Source organism: Helianthus annuus, chromosome 14 (genome assembly GCF_002127325.2).
Source record: "Helianthus annuus cultivar XRQ/B chromosome 14, HanXRQr2.0-SUNRISE, whole genome shotgun sequence".
Taxonomy (NCBI): Eukaryota; Viridiplantae; Streptophyta; class Magnoliopsida; order Asterales; family Asteraceae; genus Helianthus; species Helianthus annuus.
In genome coordinates this window covers 112207166-112220091 of record NC_035446.2, presented here as the reverse complement: position 1 = coordinate 112220091, position 12926 = coordinate 112207166, and the positions used below count along the sequence as shown (strand labels likewise).

The 12926-nt window shown below is 34.2% G+C and overlaps 1 protein-coding gene and 1 long non-coding RNA gene across 2 annotated transcripts; both read right to left on the bottom strand.

The window, feature by feature from the left end:
• Nucleotides 1-466: 466 nt before the first annotated feature.
• Nucleotides 467-1674, bottom strand: LOC110905752. The gene is made up of 3 exons (XR_002573388.2): nucleotides 1501-1674; nucleotides 945-998; nucleotides 467-680 (listed from the first exon to the last, which is right to left on the bottom strand). It is a non-coding gene; the product is annotated as an uncharacterized LOC110905752 (long non-coding RNA).
• A 7688-nt stretch (nucleotides 1675-9362) lies between these two features.
• LOC110909038 (thiosulfate sulfurtransferase 18) lies at nucleotides 9363-10688 on the bottom strand. Its single transcript, XM_022154051.2, has 6 exons — nucleotides 10571-10688; nucleotides 10377-10460; nucleotides 10197-10276; nucleotides 10034-10104; nucleotides 9843-9896; nucleotides 9363-9732 (listed from the first exon to the last, which is right to left on the bottom strand). The coding sequence occupies exons 1-6, from the start codon at nucleotides 10585-10587 to the stop codon at nucleotides 9601-9603; spliced, it is 438 nt and encodes a 145-aa protein (XP_022009743.1). The 5' UTR covers nucleotides 10588-10688; the 3' UTR covers nucleotides 9363-9600.
• Nucleotides 10689-12926: the final 2238 nt, after the last annotated feature.

Genomic DNA, 12926 nt, shown 5'->3' with positions numbered 1-12926 from the left:
CCGTCGGGTGGGAGGGAGCCGTCGCCGACGGCATATAGCCCGTCGCCGACGGGCTTCCTGGTGCGCAAACGCTGATTTACTAACATCTTTCATTTCCAGCCCCTTTTTCAACCCGAAACGGCCCTGTGCAGCCCCGAAACTTTCCATAGCGCACCTTAACATCCCCAACCATGTTATACTAGTAACTAAACCGTAACCCATTCCCATTCCTATCTACAAACATAAAATCCTTAAATTACTTACTTGCGCGGCGCTTTGGAACGAACACACTTTCACAAGAGCTTTCGGTTTGAGTTCGAGCACCATCACCTACTCGAATCCCTCAAACCTAGGCTCTGATACCAACTTGTAAGGGCCAAAACTTAAAAAGACACTAATGAGCTTATTCGGAAAAATACCAAACGGGTCAAATAATTCATAAGCAAAATTCTGCATTTAACCATAACATGACTAATTAATAGATGTTAAAATAACTTACAACCCAACATTTCATAAACATCTAACATTGTCTTCGACTACGAGTTCGACAACTAACAACAACCAAGTTTTGTTACTTACAAAAGATCCATTTTACCAAAAAGTACATTTAACAAAAGTTTTGACCCAAGCTAATATTCTTGCGGAAGCGTGCATCATGGGTGTGTTCGATCCAAGTGACGACATCTAACAAGTCGCTTTACCTACATACAAGCAAACCATTAGTCGTTCTTATTATAAGGTTTATACAATAACAATTTCAAATATGGACATCAAGTCGACCCCTTTACACCTTCTTTCTAAACATAAGCTTCTCTAATTTCGCACATAACCCTTCTAACTCATTCGACCCATATCTTGACTACATAACGGCTTACAATAACTTGTTACATAATACAACTTCGATCATTAAACATTAGCATGCTACAACATTACAATATAGTGATAATATGTAAGCTAGAACTTACCTTTGTCGTGTTTTGATTGTGATCCGGAATGGCTTGTGTCTTCTTCTTTTACTCCTACAATTCATAATCAACATATTTCAATCTCATGTCTTTATTTCTCATTCTAGCCGTCTAACATCCTACTCATATGAGATTATCTTTTTCACATAAAAGTTCTTCATTCAAGCATTTTAACAAACACTTGGTGTGCATGTCATCAACAAAGCATATTGTACAAGTATTCTATGCATACTTTTCCTATTTCTCAACATTAACCATTATAGTCAAATAAATTTCACATAATTAACATCTTATATCATACATTCACTAATATTTTAACACATACAATCCTTACATCAACATTGCATGAATTTGAATTAACAAGATCATCACAATTTACTATCTTTCTAACCTTCATAGTGGGTTTTTCATATATCATCAAGATAATCAGAATTCAAGCATGATTTATCCCCCATATAATGATTCTAACATTTATTCATAATCAATTTCAAGGAAACATCATGTTTCATTCAAGACCCACTTATGAACAATCACCAAATCATAAAATTCGACTTACCATTCGATAGACTAACTTAGTTGAATGTTTCTATGTGCACATGCAATGATTTAGGCCCTGGATTCCCTTTCAATTTACTGAATTTATGATGTTGAGGGTTTTTGGCTCTTGCTTCTTTGTTCCAGGCGACACCCACACACACTGAAGTGTGTGTGGTGTGTGTTGATTTTCTTTTTAATTTCTTAACTTTCCCCCATTTCCTCCTTTAGTCCCTCATGTATATACATATGTTTTTAATTGACTAAAACTTACTCTTTTTAAATTACCCTTCTTAGTTATATTCTAACTAAATTTACATTTTTATTTAACCATATAATGTACATGCTCGTAGGTTTTGGGGTGTTACACAAAGATTCTTATGAGCATTATTTTGCTTAAACTTTCAAGTCTTCAAAGTTAGCCATTTATTAAGTTTATTTCTTACATAAACTTGATTGTAAATTGTTTTTCACTTTTAAAGATTCACACATCTTTATGTATAAATTTCCAAGACTTTTACATAACACTTTTGATAATTAATATCACATAAACTTATTTTATGTCAAAAACCAAGTGCATTAGTGTTGTTAAAAGCCTTTATACATGATTATTCTTGGTTTAATCTTTCAAGAATCATTAAATCAAGTTTATATATAAATGCTCATAATCTTTGAAGTTGATGATCTTTCTTGATTTAAACATAACTATGTTTAAATCACATATTTATGTTCATCATAATCATATGAACACAAATATAAAATACTACATAAAACTAACAACAAGATCATCATAATTATACACTTTAAACTACTAATCACAACAAAATTAACATAATCAACAAGATCACATGAACATATTAACACTAAACAACATAAATCAACACATAACATACTCATATTTAGTGTTTATTAGCTTTATGTTTAGGGTTTTTGATTATGTTTAACTTTAACTTCAAGATAATCAACTTGTACTTCCATGATTAACTAGTAATAAGAAGCATAAAACTTGTGTTTAGAAGACTCACAAAGTGCACAAGCTAAATAAGAAAATAAGAAGAAAGTTGAGCTCCAAGAAGACTCTTAAGTGTTCTGCATGCTTAACCCATGTGTGTATGATCTTGTGATGGCTAGATTATGTGAAAATGAAGTATTTAGGAATTGAAAATGGTGGGTTTAGTGGTGTTTGGGGCTGCCGAGATGTAGAAGGAAAGAGGGTGGTTTTTGGTGTGCTAGAATGTGTTGAAAAGTTGAAGAATGATAAAAGGGATCGAGTGTTATAATGCCACCATTCTTCACACCATGCTCCATATCTTACAAGCCATGCCATATTACATACAAGATCACACAAGTATGGTGAGGCCATGGGCCCACCATGACCGTCCATCATGAAAAAGGGGAGGGTTAATGTGTTTTTTTTTTATTTAATGCTTAATCATGAGATATTTTGGTAATTAAGAGGTGTAGGGTGATTAGCATTTTAAGTACATCATTAGTGGGGTAATTAGGGATTAGGACTATAATTATCATTAACTAGTTCACGAGACTAGTTAAAATAGTGTTTAACTAGTTTAAACGGTTCCCGGTTAAGCGCCGGTTCACCTACGATGCTTTTATGTCGTACCGACAAGGATTTTCCGCAAGTTGTTTTCTTGCATCCGAAAGTTGTATGAAGTGATTTCGAGTCCCAAATTTAGCTTAACTAGCTCGCTAGATTCTTCATTTGCTTGTTTCGTGACTAAAAATTTCGCCTACTAGTTCGTCGAGTCGCTAACGGACTAGTTTAGTGCATAGCGACGTAACGCCGGAAACTTGTGATTATGAACATTCCGTTGATATCATCTTATTGTTTTAGTATGTTTTTCGTCAATTGACATTATTCCTAAGTCCCGGAAATGCTTTGTTATAAGTTCGGACGCGTTAAAAGTGCTATATTTTAAGCCGAAACGGACGTTTTTGTGGTTAGGGCGTTATACCAGAAAGTCTTATATCTTTGCAAGACATGTTTTCATAATAATGTTTTCTTATATAAATGGACTCACTTATGTTATTCGGGTGTCGTTTTTCAGTGTTTCGGTCTGATTTCACGGTTTGCTGGCATGAATAGTGTAACCGTGAATAGTGCACGCAGCACTTTCTACCAACACTTTTAGGACATTGTTAGCTTGGTTTCACCATACGACGAAAACCAACATATGTTTTAGCTTTGTTTTCTTGTCCTAACACTGTTATCCAATTAACGACACTGTTACGTAATTAAATTACGCTAAATGCATGAGATTAAGAAATATAAATAGTTATTAGATTGTACGGAATTACCAGTTATTTGCCAGTTGTCACAACATAAATAAGCCTCTACTACAATTGTATCTTGCATGTGACTCTCAACTGAATCAGAAGGGCACAAAACAACACTAACACCAAGTCTTATTTTATTTTATTTTTAATAATAAATGAAGAGTCAAGGAAGAAACATACAGGCACTCGGACCCACTTTGTATCACTAAAATCTCAAAAAATGTATCAGCATTTTTCCCTTTATCTACATAATGAATCTCATGCTACAAGATCCTGCATAATATATCAAAATCAACAATATACCTCGGATATAAGTCAATTCTTTGGAAAAAGCTTCACAACTTCATGAGTAAGAACAACATGCCTACAAATCACAGATCAGAAGTAATTATAAAAAAATATTCAAAATATTAATAATTAAACAGATGGATTATAGACAAAAAACAACTATCAAACTAATATTAATAAAGAAAAAAAATGAGAAACTACAACCTGTGATCAAATGTATCATCAAAATACTTCTCGGAGCATTGAATCTTGCCCATAGTCGATTTAGATTCTCATATTTGAACCCCTTCCTGTTGAGATAGATGAAATCAGTGAAACAATTTGAGTGCAACTTTGGTATTAAATCATATTAAATTGAACCCTAAATCATACAAAATCGAACCCTCAACGAATGTTGAAGACAAAATCGAACAACCAAAGTTATAATGAGGAAATGAACTGTAAGATAAACTCACCTTGAAGAAACAGAATTGCAAACCCTAAGCTTCGATTGAGGTTAGTCACCGATGATCTTCAGAGAGAGAGACAGGCAGAGGATGATAATTAGGGTTAGATTAGAATGAAGAGTGCGGTGTACGATTGGTTATTTTAAGAAGGTTAATTATTGATTTGGGTCATACGGGTTTGTAAATGGGTCTTTCGGATTAGTGTTTGGTTTTGAGCGGGAAAAACCATCTGAGGAGAAACCATAGGGTGACACGTGTCCCCCAATGGTTTCTTATGTATAATATATAGATATATAGATATAGATACAGTTGTGAGTGATTGTGAGTAGAAAAAAAGAAAATGTCATTGTTCATCTGTATATTTGGGGACACTGTTCACCCTTATTATTTTTTTAATATTTTTTTAAAAGTGATTGTGAATTAAGGAGAGAGAAATGATAATGATAAATGTATAAAAAATTCAAGGTTGGAGAACTCGTTAGTCGGCCGGTGAGGTCGGGACTAGCGAGTACTGGGGATTACTTAGGATTAATCGGATCAGGTTTTTTATATGTAATTTTCAGTTTTATGTATACATATACACATTTTTATAGGTAAATATTTTAAATAGTTAGGTTTTAATTCTTACTCAACTCATTTTTTAAAGTATACAAGATTAATTGTTGGAATTCACATGGTTTGGTTGGAAATTGGTCGGAATTTAAAGGTTTTGGCCGGAATATGTAGGCTTTTCCCGGAATCTGGTCGGAATCGCCGATTTTTGGCTGGCCGACTAGGTCCGACTAGCGATTAATTGACTGATTAACGAAAAATTACTCAAATACTGGTCGACTAGCGATTAATCGCCGCCTAGTCACGATTTTTACAACACTGGAAAAAAATATTATTTAATTAAAAAGAAAATAAGAAAATAGAGATTTTTAGTGTAATTATAGAAATGGAGATAGTAGAAGGGATATGAATGTTCTAATACATAATGATCATTATGTAAAGTTATCCTATAGAGTCTCCTAAATTTAGGAAGGTAAAAAGGCACAATGAATCACAAAAAAATAACACAATGTCAAGGAAAAAGACACAATAAATCGTAAAAGAAAACACAATGACGCAAATAAAGAAAAGACACAATGTTAAATACAAAAAAAAAAACAATGACACAAACAAATAGGGGTGTTCAGGATTCGTTTCGAATTCGAAAAATTCGAAATTCGTTTAAATTCGATTCGATTATCAAGAATTCGTTTCGATTATAAGAATTCGAATTCGAATTCGATTCAATTCGTGTCAAGTAAATCGAATACGAATTTATAATTTCAAATTCGATTCGATTCGAAATTCGAATAAAAATTATACAATTTTATTTATTATTTTTATATATAATACATATATAACTTTTATTAAGCTATACTATAAATTATTTTCAAAATTTTTTACAAGTATTAAAATTACCTATTACCAAACCCACTACATGACCCATAAGTAAAACCTAGATAACAAATCTATCAATAGATTTCTAACCATACAAATATTAACTTGTAATGTGGAGTGATTATTCCCGACTTCTCGTTTTGAATTTAGACTTGTGGTACTTTATTTGAGACTTTTTAATGTGATATCGTGTTTTATGACTGCTTTAAAATTTATGTTTCATTTTGATTGTTTTTTACATGTTTTAAAGAATCTGAATTAAATCGAATTTATTCGAATTCGATTCGAATTCGAAATTTTAATCGAATACGAATCGAATACGAATTAGGTTTTTTATTCGAATACGAATTGGAATCGCGAAAGGTTTTAATCAAATTCGAATCGAATACGAATTCAAAGAAAAATAAAAATTATTCGAACAATTCGATTCGAATAATTCGAAAATTCGATATTCGATTCGATGAACACCCCTACAAACAAAAATTCTAGAATCTACAAGCTAAAAATCCAAAGGAGAAAACCTAAAATCTCATATTGTAAAGTTCTACAAGATGGTTACAAAATCGCTTGAATGTGTTGAATCGGAGTCCGTTTGATACCATTTCTCAACTTTCTATTTTTAAGAGACTATGCTTTTAAACCTTTTCCATGATTATTAACTAGTGTGAATGCCCGCGCGTTGTAGCGGGTGTCCCAACTATACTAGATTCAATTATAATTTATATTACAAACCACAAACCATTTCGGGTTTCAAACATTTTATTCCTTTCAACGAAAAATAGGTATAGAACCTATGAGATCACAAACATGTAAAGAAAGTCGAGAATACCCATATGAAAACCCATCTTTATTTAACTATAATAAATTTTCATCAAAAGCAGGTTTATTTACAACCTTATTAACAATAATGATAGCAGATGCTAGATGTATCGATACATTCTTATAATTTAGTTTTCTAAACATATTTTCCCACCCACAAATTCAAAATATCAGTTTTTATTATTCAGTTTTAAAACCTTGTAGCCATATAGTATGGTCTGTGTAGAAAGTTGGATGCAGTCATTGACTTATTTGATAATTTGTTGACATAAACTATCTATATTACACTTGATCAATTAAAAGATAACATAAATTTCACATCCGAGATTAAAGAAGCTTAGAGTTAAAACAGACGTTAAACCCAAACTCAAGAATTTCATGTTCAATTTGTTTCGGGTTTTCGTGTCGTGTCAGAAATTCACACCCATACCCATAATTACATATATACAAATACCCCCTTTGTGCAAATCATCCATTTCTAAAGATTTTTTTAGTCCAACCTCAACAAACCGGTAGGTGAACATCTTTACCATTTTAAAATCTTTAATACAACATTTTTTAGTCTAACAACTGGTAGGTGAACATCTTCACCATTTTAAAATCTTTAATACAAGACAACATTAAAGAACAAGGATTACCATAGTGGCCACAAGACATCAAGCAAAACCAAATAAAATTTTACACTAAAGAAAAACGATTACCGCAGTGACCACAAGAGCTAAAAGGTCTTGCACCCATGCTGCCTATATAGGATAGGAGAGATCAAGACCTGAAGTGATATTAGTCCTTTCTTTTGCCTACTTTTTTTAGTAACATTATTATGCTTCCCGACATAAATTCCATGCCATCTCCCAGTCCATTGCTATGACCAATTCGTTAGTCCTTGTTACACAGCTCTGAGATTGCATATAAGAAGCAGTCCCACCAACCACAATAATGCCAGTTACCAGCAAAAGTGTTCTCCTACAACCATGTGAAAAGATGAACCACTTATTTAGAAATTGAAGACTAACTTATGATAATACATTCATTTTTTTCTTCTATAGGTTATAAAAAAAATTCAATCTCCAATTTAATTTTCTTTCAGATGAGAAATAAAAAGTGTAAAAGATTTGTGAGAGAGGCGCTTTAAGCAATTGGCCACATAGACATGTTTTTGACTCCTCTATTGGAGGTGCTCTCAGGGGTATTCATAAATTGTTGACTGCACCATCAAATCAAATCGAAGTAAGTCGGTTGGTTTAACCAGTTTGAGATTCAAACAGTCATGTTCAGGATTTGAGAGATGACGCAGGTTCAATCCCGAGCACTTTTAGGAAAGTTGATTTATATTCTAGCTGGTTAAAATTGAAAGACACCAAATTGTGTAGTCATGGTGCTTAGGTCGGGTTGAGATTCGACACTAATTACTCCGGTACACTTAACAAATATTTACATCTACACATCTAAAGAAAAACTTAAAAGTTGAGGGGTACCCTAGTATAGCTACATAGGCAACTGATCGACGATGGTTGATCTTTTGAAATCTCGTTAACCAAATAACCTCTTCACAACTTTATTTTTCTATATAACAGATATCCGGTACGATATTGCTTTGAAATGTCCCATGTTAATATGGGAGAAATCAAATCATTCTTCATAATAGATATTTTTTTATACAGGGCCGTCTCCGAAAATGCAAAAAAAAAAAAAAAAAAAAAAAAAAAACCCGGCCCTGTGCGAGATAAAAATTTGTGCCCTATTCGCAAAACTCTTGATTCGATGTTTCAAAAAATTCCTGCACCGATGATGATGATGATGATATCCTGGTTAACCCTCAATTTCGCCCTTAAACAAAACCCTTTCCGTCGATGATGATGATCGTCTGGTCTGGTCACACAGCGAACACAGCGTCTGATAGTCTTCTTTTCCCGCACAGTCGCACAATGCCCAACGCCCTCTAATGGGTTTGATTTGAAATATGTTTGTTTATTAACCTGGGCCTATTAAACTGTTATACTAACGCAGACCCATTTCAATTGGGTTTATTCATTTCTTGTGCACACACCCATACACTAGTTCATTTAAACATAGGCCCATTTAAACTTAATAAACAGGCCCTGTAACACTTAAACACAGGCCTAATAGTTTTGGGGTTCTTGCACTGGAATCGTTTCAGGAAGGAGTAATATGAAATGTCGGCCAACTGAAGAATCTGTTTGTCTTGTTGATTGGGTAAAAGCGCTTTGACTGAAACTACAGTTTTATATTATCCTACCCACAAATCCCAGTTAACTCACAATCTTATTTTCATTATATTTCTTCCATTCTTAAGGCTGTTTCTCTAAAACAAAAAGGGGAGTTTGATGGAGTTGGTGGATCCAAGACTGGATTCTGATTTCAATAAAAGGAGAGTTTGATGGACTTGGTGGGATCCAAGACTAGTTCATTAACACAGGCTAGGCCCATTTAAACTTAATAAACAGGCCCTGTAACATTTAAACACAGGCCTAATAATTTTTTTTTTTATAAAAACATACAGAATTTTTTTTAAATATATATATAAGAAAAGAAATTTTTGGGCCCTATATTGATTTGGGCCCTGTGCACAGGCCCATTCTGCACTTGGCCATAAACGGCCCTGTTTTTATAACAAAGCAAAACGAAACACGAAATTACACCCAAGTTATGATTCAAATATACAAACACAATACATTTGTTATTGTTCAAAGATACTTCTTATTGCCAGCAACCAACACCCGTCAACATTTAAAACAACATTAATAAATTAAAACTCCATTATTTTATTTATTTATTAGCAGGCTGAGGAGATGTTGGGCTTGGAAACTCAGTTTTGGTGTCACCAGTCAGTTAGTCACCACAGGAGATGTTGGGCTTGGAAACCCAGTTTTGGTGTCACCAGTCACCACAGCCACAGGCAGCCCATTTTGCACCCATGCTTCAAATCCCCCTCCCATGTTGAATACATGCTTGAATCCCTACACATATTTTTTACATCCACTTTTAAATTTATAATTATCAAAATAAAATTGTGTATTAGCTACATTTAAATATTCGCCGAGTTGATCGATTTTAAAAGATAACTTACAGCATCAAGAAGATCAACCGTTGCGTATACTGAACGGACCCCGGATTGACAACCCTTCACATACAAAAAAAAGTTACAATTTAAGTACGTATATAAAAATAAGCAGGTCAATTCGTAAAACCAATATGATCATCGGTTGAACTTCAAGTTAAAATGGCAAAGTCATTTACTGTTTAATATATTCAATTTACCACAATAAGATTATCATCCTTGGTACACACTTGCTGTACTTGTTCCATGAAGTTGGGATTTTTCACCCTACCTGAAACCACACAATTAATTAATTTTAAAAAGTAGTAAATTTCATTTTGTGATTCAAATGAATTACTTGTTTGATCTCAACTGTTTACTCACCTTCAGGGGTAATAAACATGTTTGGAATATTGAGAACATCACTAAAATCAACATGACCTTTATTGAATTCTTCCTCAGTCCTATTTTTTTAAAGAAAAGAAAGAAATTACTAAAATAACCAATAATTGTGTATTAATTCATCAAACCAGTTATTTAACCAAAAAAAAAAAACAGAAGCACCTGACGTCGAGGTACCGATATTTGCTGTTGCGGAGAAGATCATCAGCTTTTAGAACATCAATGGTGATTATCTGTGATTCTGAGCTGCAAAAAAGAACCAGAAGAAGATCAATACATAAGATTAAAATTAAAAAAGAAAAAGAAAAAGAAGGAATGATATGATTAATAGTGAAATTGAAGTCATGTTTAGGTACCTTGGTTTGGTGTCCATGATGGGAGAAGAAGTGTCGATGTTGAAGGGATAGAGTTAGGTTGCCAAGATGACCATATATATTGAATTGGTGTGGTGCATTACTGAGTAAGAAGATAGTATGATTGGTTATCTTTGTTTTAACCTTTTGTGAATTTCATAAAGTTAGGGGGCCCGGGGTGGAGGCATTTAACCCGTGATTGTTTATTATCATGTGTAAAACAAGATCAAACACCACCGACACCAATCAAGTTTAACGCACTAAACTAACAACACGTGATATTTATCACGCGTGAAGGTATTGTGAGTGATGGTATTGTTGGGTGTTGTTGAGTGTTGCGAGTGATGAGTATTGTTGGGTGTTGTGAGTGATGGACATTTCCACTAAAATCCATCACTAGTGATGAAATAATGGTTGATGACATGGCGAAACTTGATTAGAAGTTGTGAGTGAGTGATAAGTGATGACCACCCCTACCCCCTACATTATTACTCTATTTTACAACCCCCAAGTGTTTGAGAATTGCAATTTTCACCGCACCTCAACTTTTAAAAATTGAAGTTTTAACCCCCATATTGTTACTCCATTTTACAACTCCCTCAGATTGTGGTCTACGATTTAACGTAAACTTTTTTTTAGAAACAATTCAGGTCAAATATAATACGTTTTCATGCTTAATTTATGTACTTTTTCAATAGGTCTATGTTTCGACGTAAACTTTTTATTTTTTTTTTTGGAAACAAGTCAGGTCAAATATAATCAGTGGCGGACCCAGGATTTTTTTCTAATGGGATCCAAATTTTTCGGTGTTCATGGTTTTAACAACCAAGCGTTAAAATTATCGGGTCGATCGTCGTTCGGGTCGGGTCGGGTCGGAGCGAGAACATAACAAAAAAATATATAATCATTACTCATTAGAAAACACACAATAAAAATATGATTTCATTCGAAACGAAAAAGAAGACATTGCAAATTTTTAAAGTTCAAAATTCATAACATACAAGTTTCCGATCCTTGCATCATTAGCCCTAGAATTCAAGTTTAAGAAACTAAGTCACAAATTCTAAATTCAAATTAATAGAATCGTAGCATTACAATGATACAAAGATTTACATGTTATGCTAATTTCCAAACTTTATATGCATAGTGAAGAAACACTGACCTATGTAGTGATTTTGGGCTAGGACTTCAATGATTAGTGACCTGAACGCTTGGCTGCAAAACAGAAACACCGTTAGGACTCGTTACAGGAATGGGGTTATTCCTGTAACCACCCTCCGGCGTGAGAATAAGTCTCGGTTTTTGGGAGTAAAGGAAATTGAGGAGAAGAAGTTATATGAGAGTAAGATGATCATACCTTATACGTTTACCTCTATTTATAGGTTCTCCCTTAGGGTTTCCTCTAACCTAGGATATATTCCGATAAGTTAGATATTTACATGATCTTCCCGAAAAGTTGGAGATTTGATTGTGTAACTTCCATGCAGATATGGAAAGTTCTAGAATAATCATTTATATTTACATTAAAATAATAGGTTGTAACCGGGTCGGATTGACCGATGCGGGTCACACCTCGTCATGTCCCCCCAGTCCGAGTTCATGGAAAAATTTTCATTAGCTCGGACTAAGAGAGAAAAAGGAAAAGTTATTATACTATGCGTATTGCCAAATTCGTTGGGCTTAGTGCCGTTACGTTTTGGGGAAATGACGGCAAAAAGATAGGATGTGACGGTTGGGTCATCATTGGGATGATAACTGTCCTTACCCTGTATGGACACGTATTTCCGTCCGTACGTCTTTTTGAATTTGAAAAGTTGCCTTTGCGTATAAATAACAACTCTATATGTGAGAGTTCAAATCTCTCTCCCCCAAATCGTTCTCTTGTCATTCTTTCTGAAAAATGGCCTCGAAACCTAGTGAATCGTCTTCTTCCGCTGCCGCCACTATCGACGTGCTGTTCTGTAAGTGGGGCGTAACGTCGTACAACAACCTTGTTCAAGATTATGGTATCCGGGCGGAATGGAACCCTGTCCTGCCGTCCAAAACCGACACTACATTTCCCTTGAAGTCGGGTAAAATCACATTGTTTTGTGATTTCTTCAAGTTCTGTAATTTCCGGCTACCCATCACCAAGTTTCTTAAATCGGTGCTCGACTATTACCATATTCACATATCGCAATTACATCCCCTTGGTTTAGTGAAACTTCGGCAATTCGAGTTTGCCTGCATTGCCCTAGGCCACATCCTGGAACTGGTTGTTGTAACACCTCGAAATTTTTGTGTCCAATGATGTGTTAACACGTGTCATTTGTTTACACGTGGCATCTATAATAAATAAAGGACTAATTTTGACAAACCT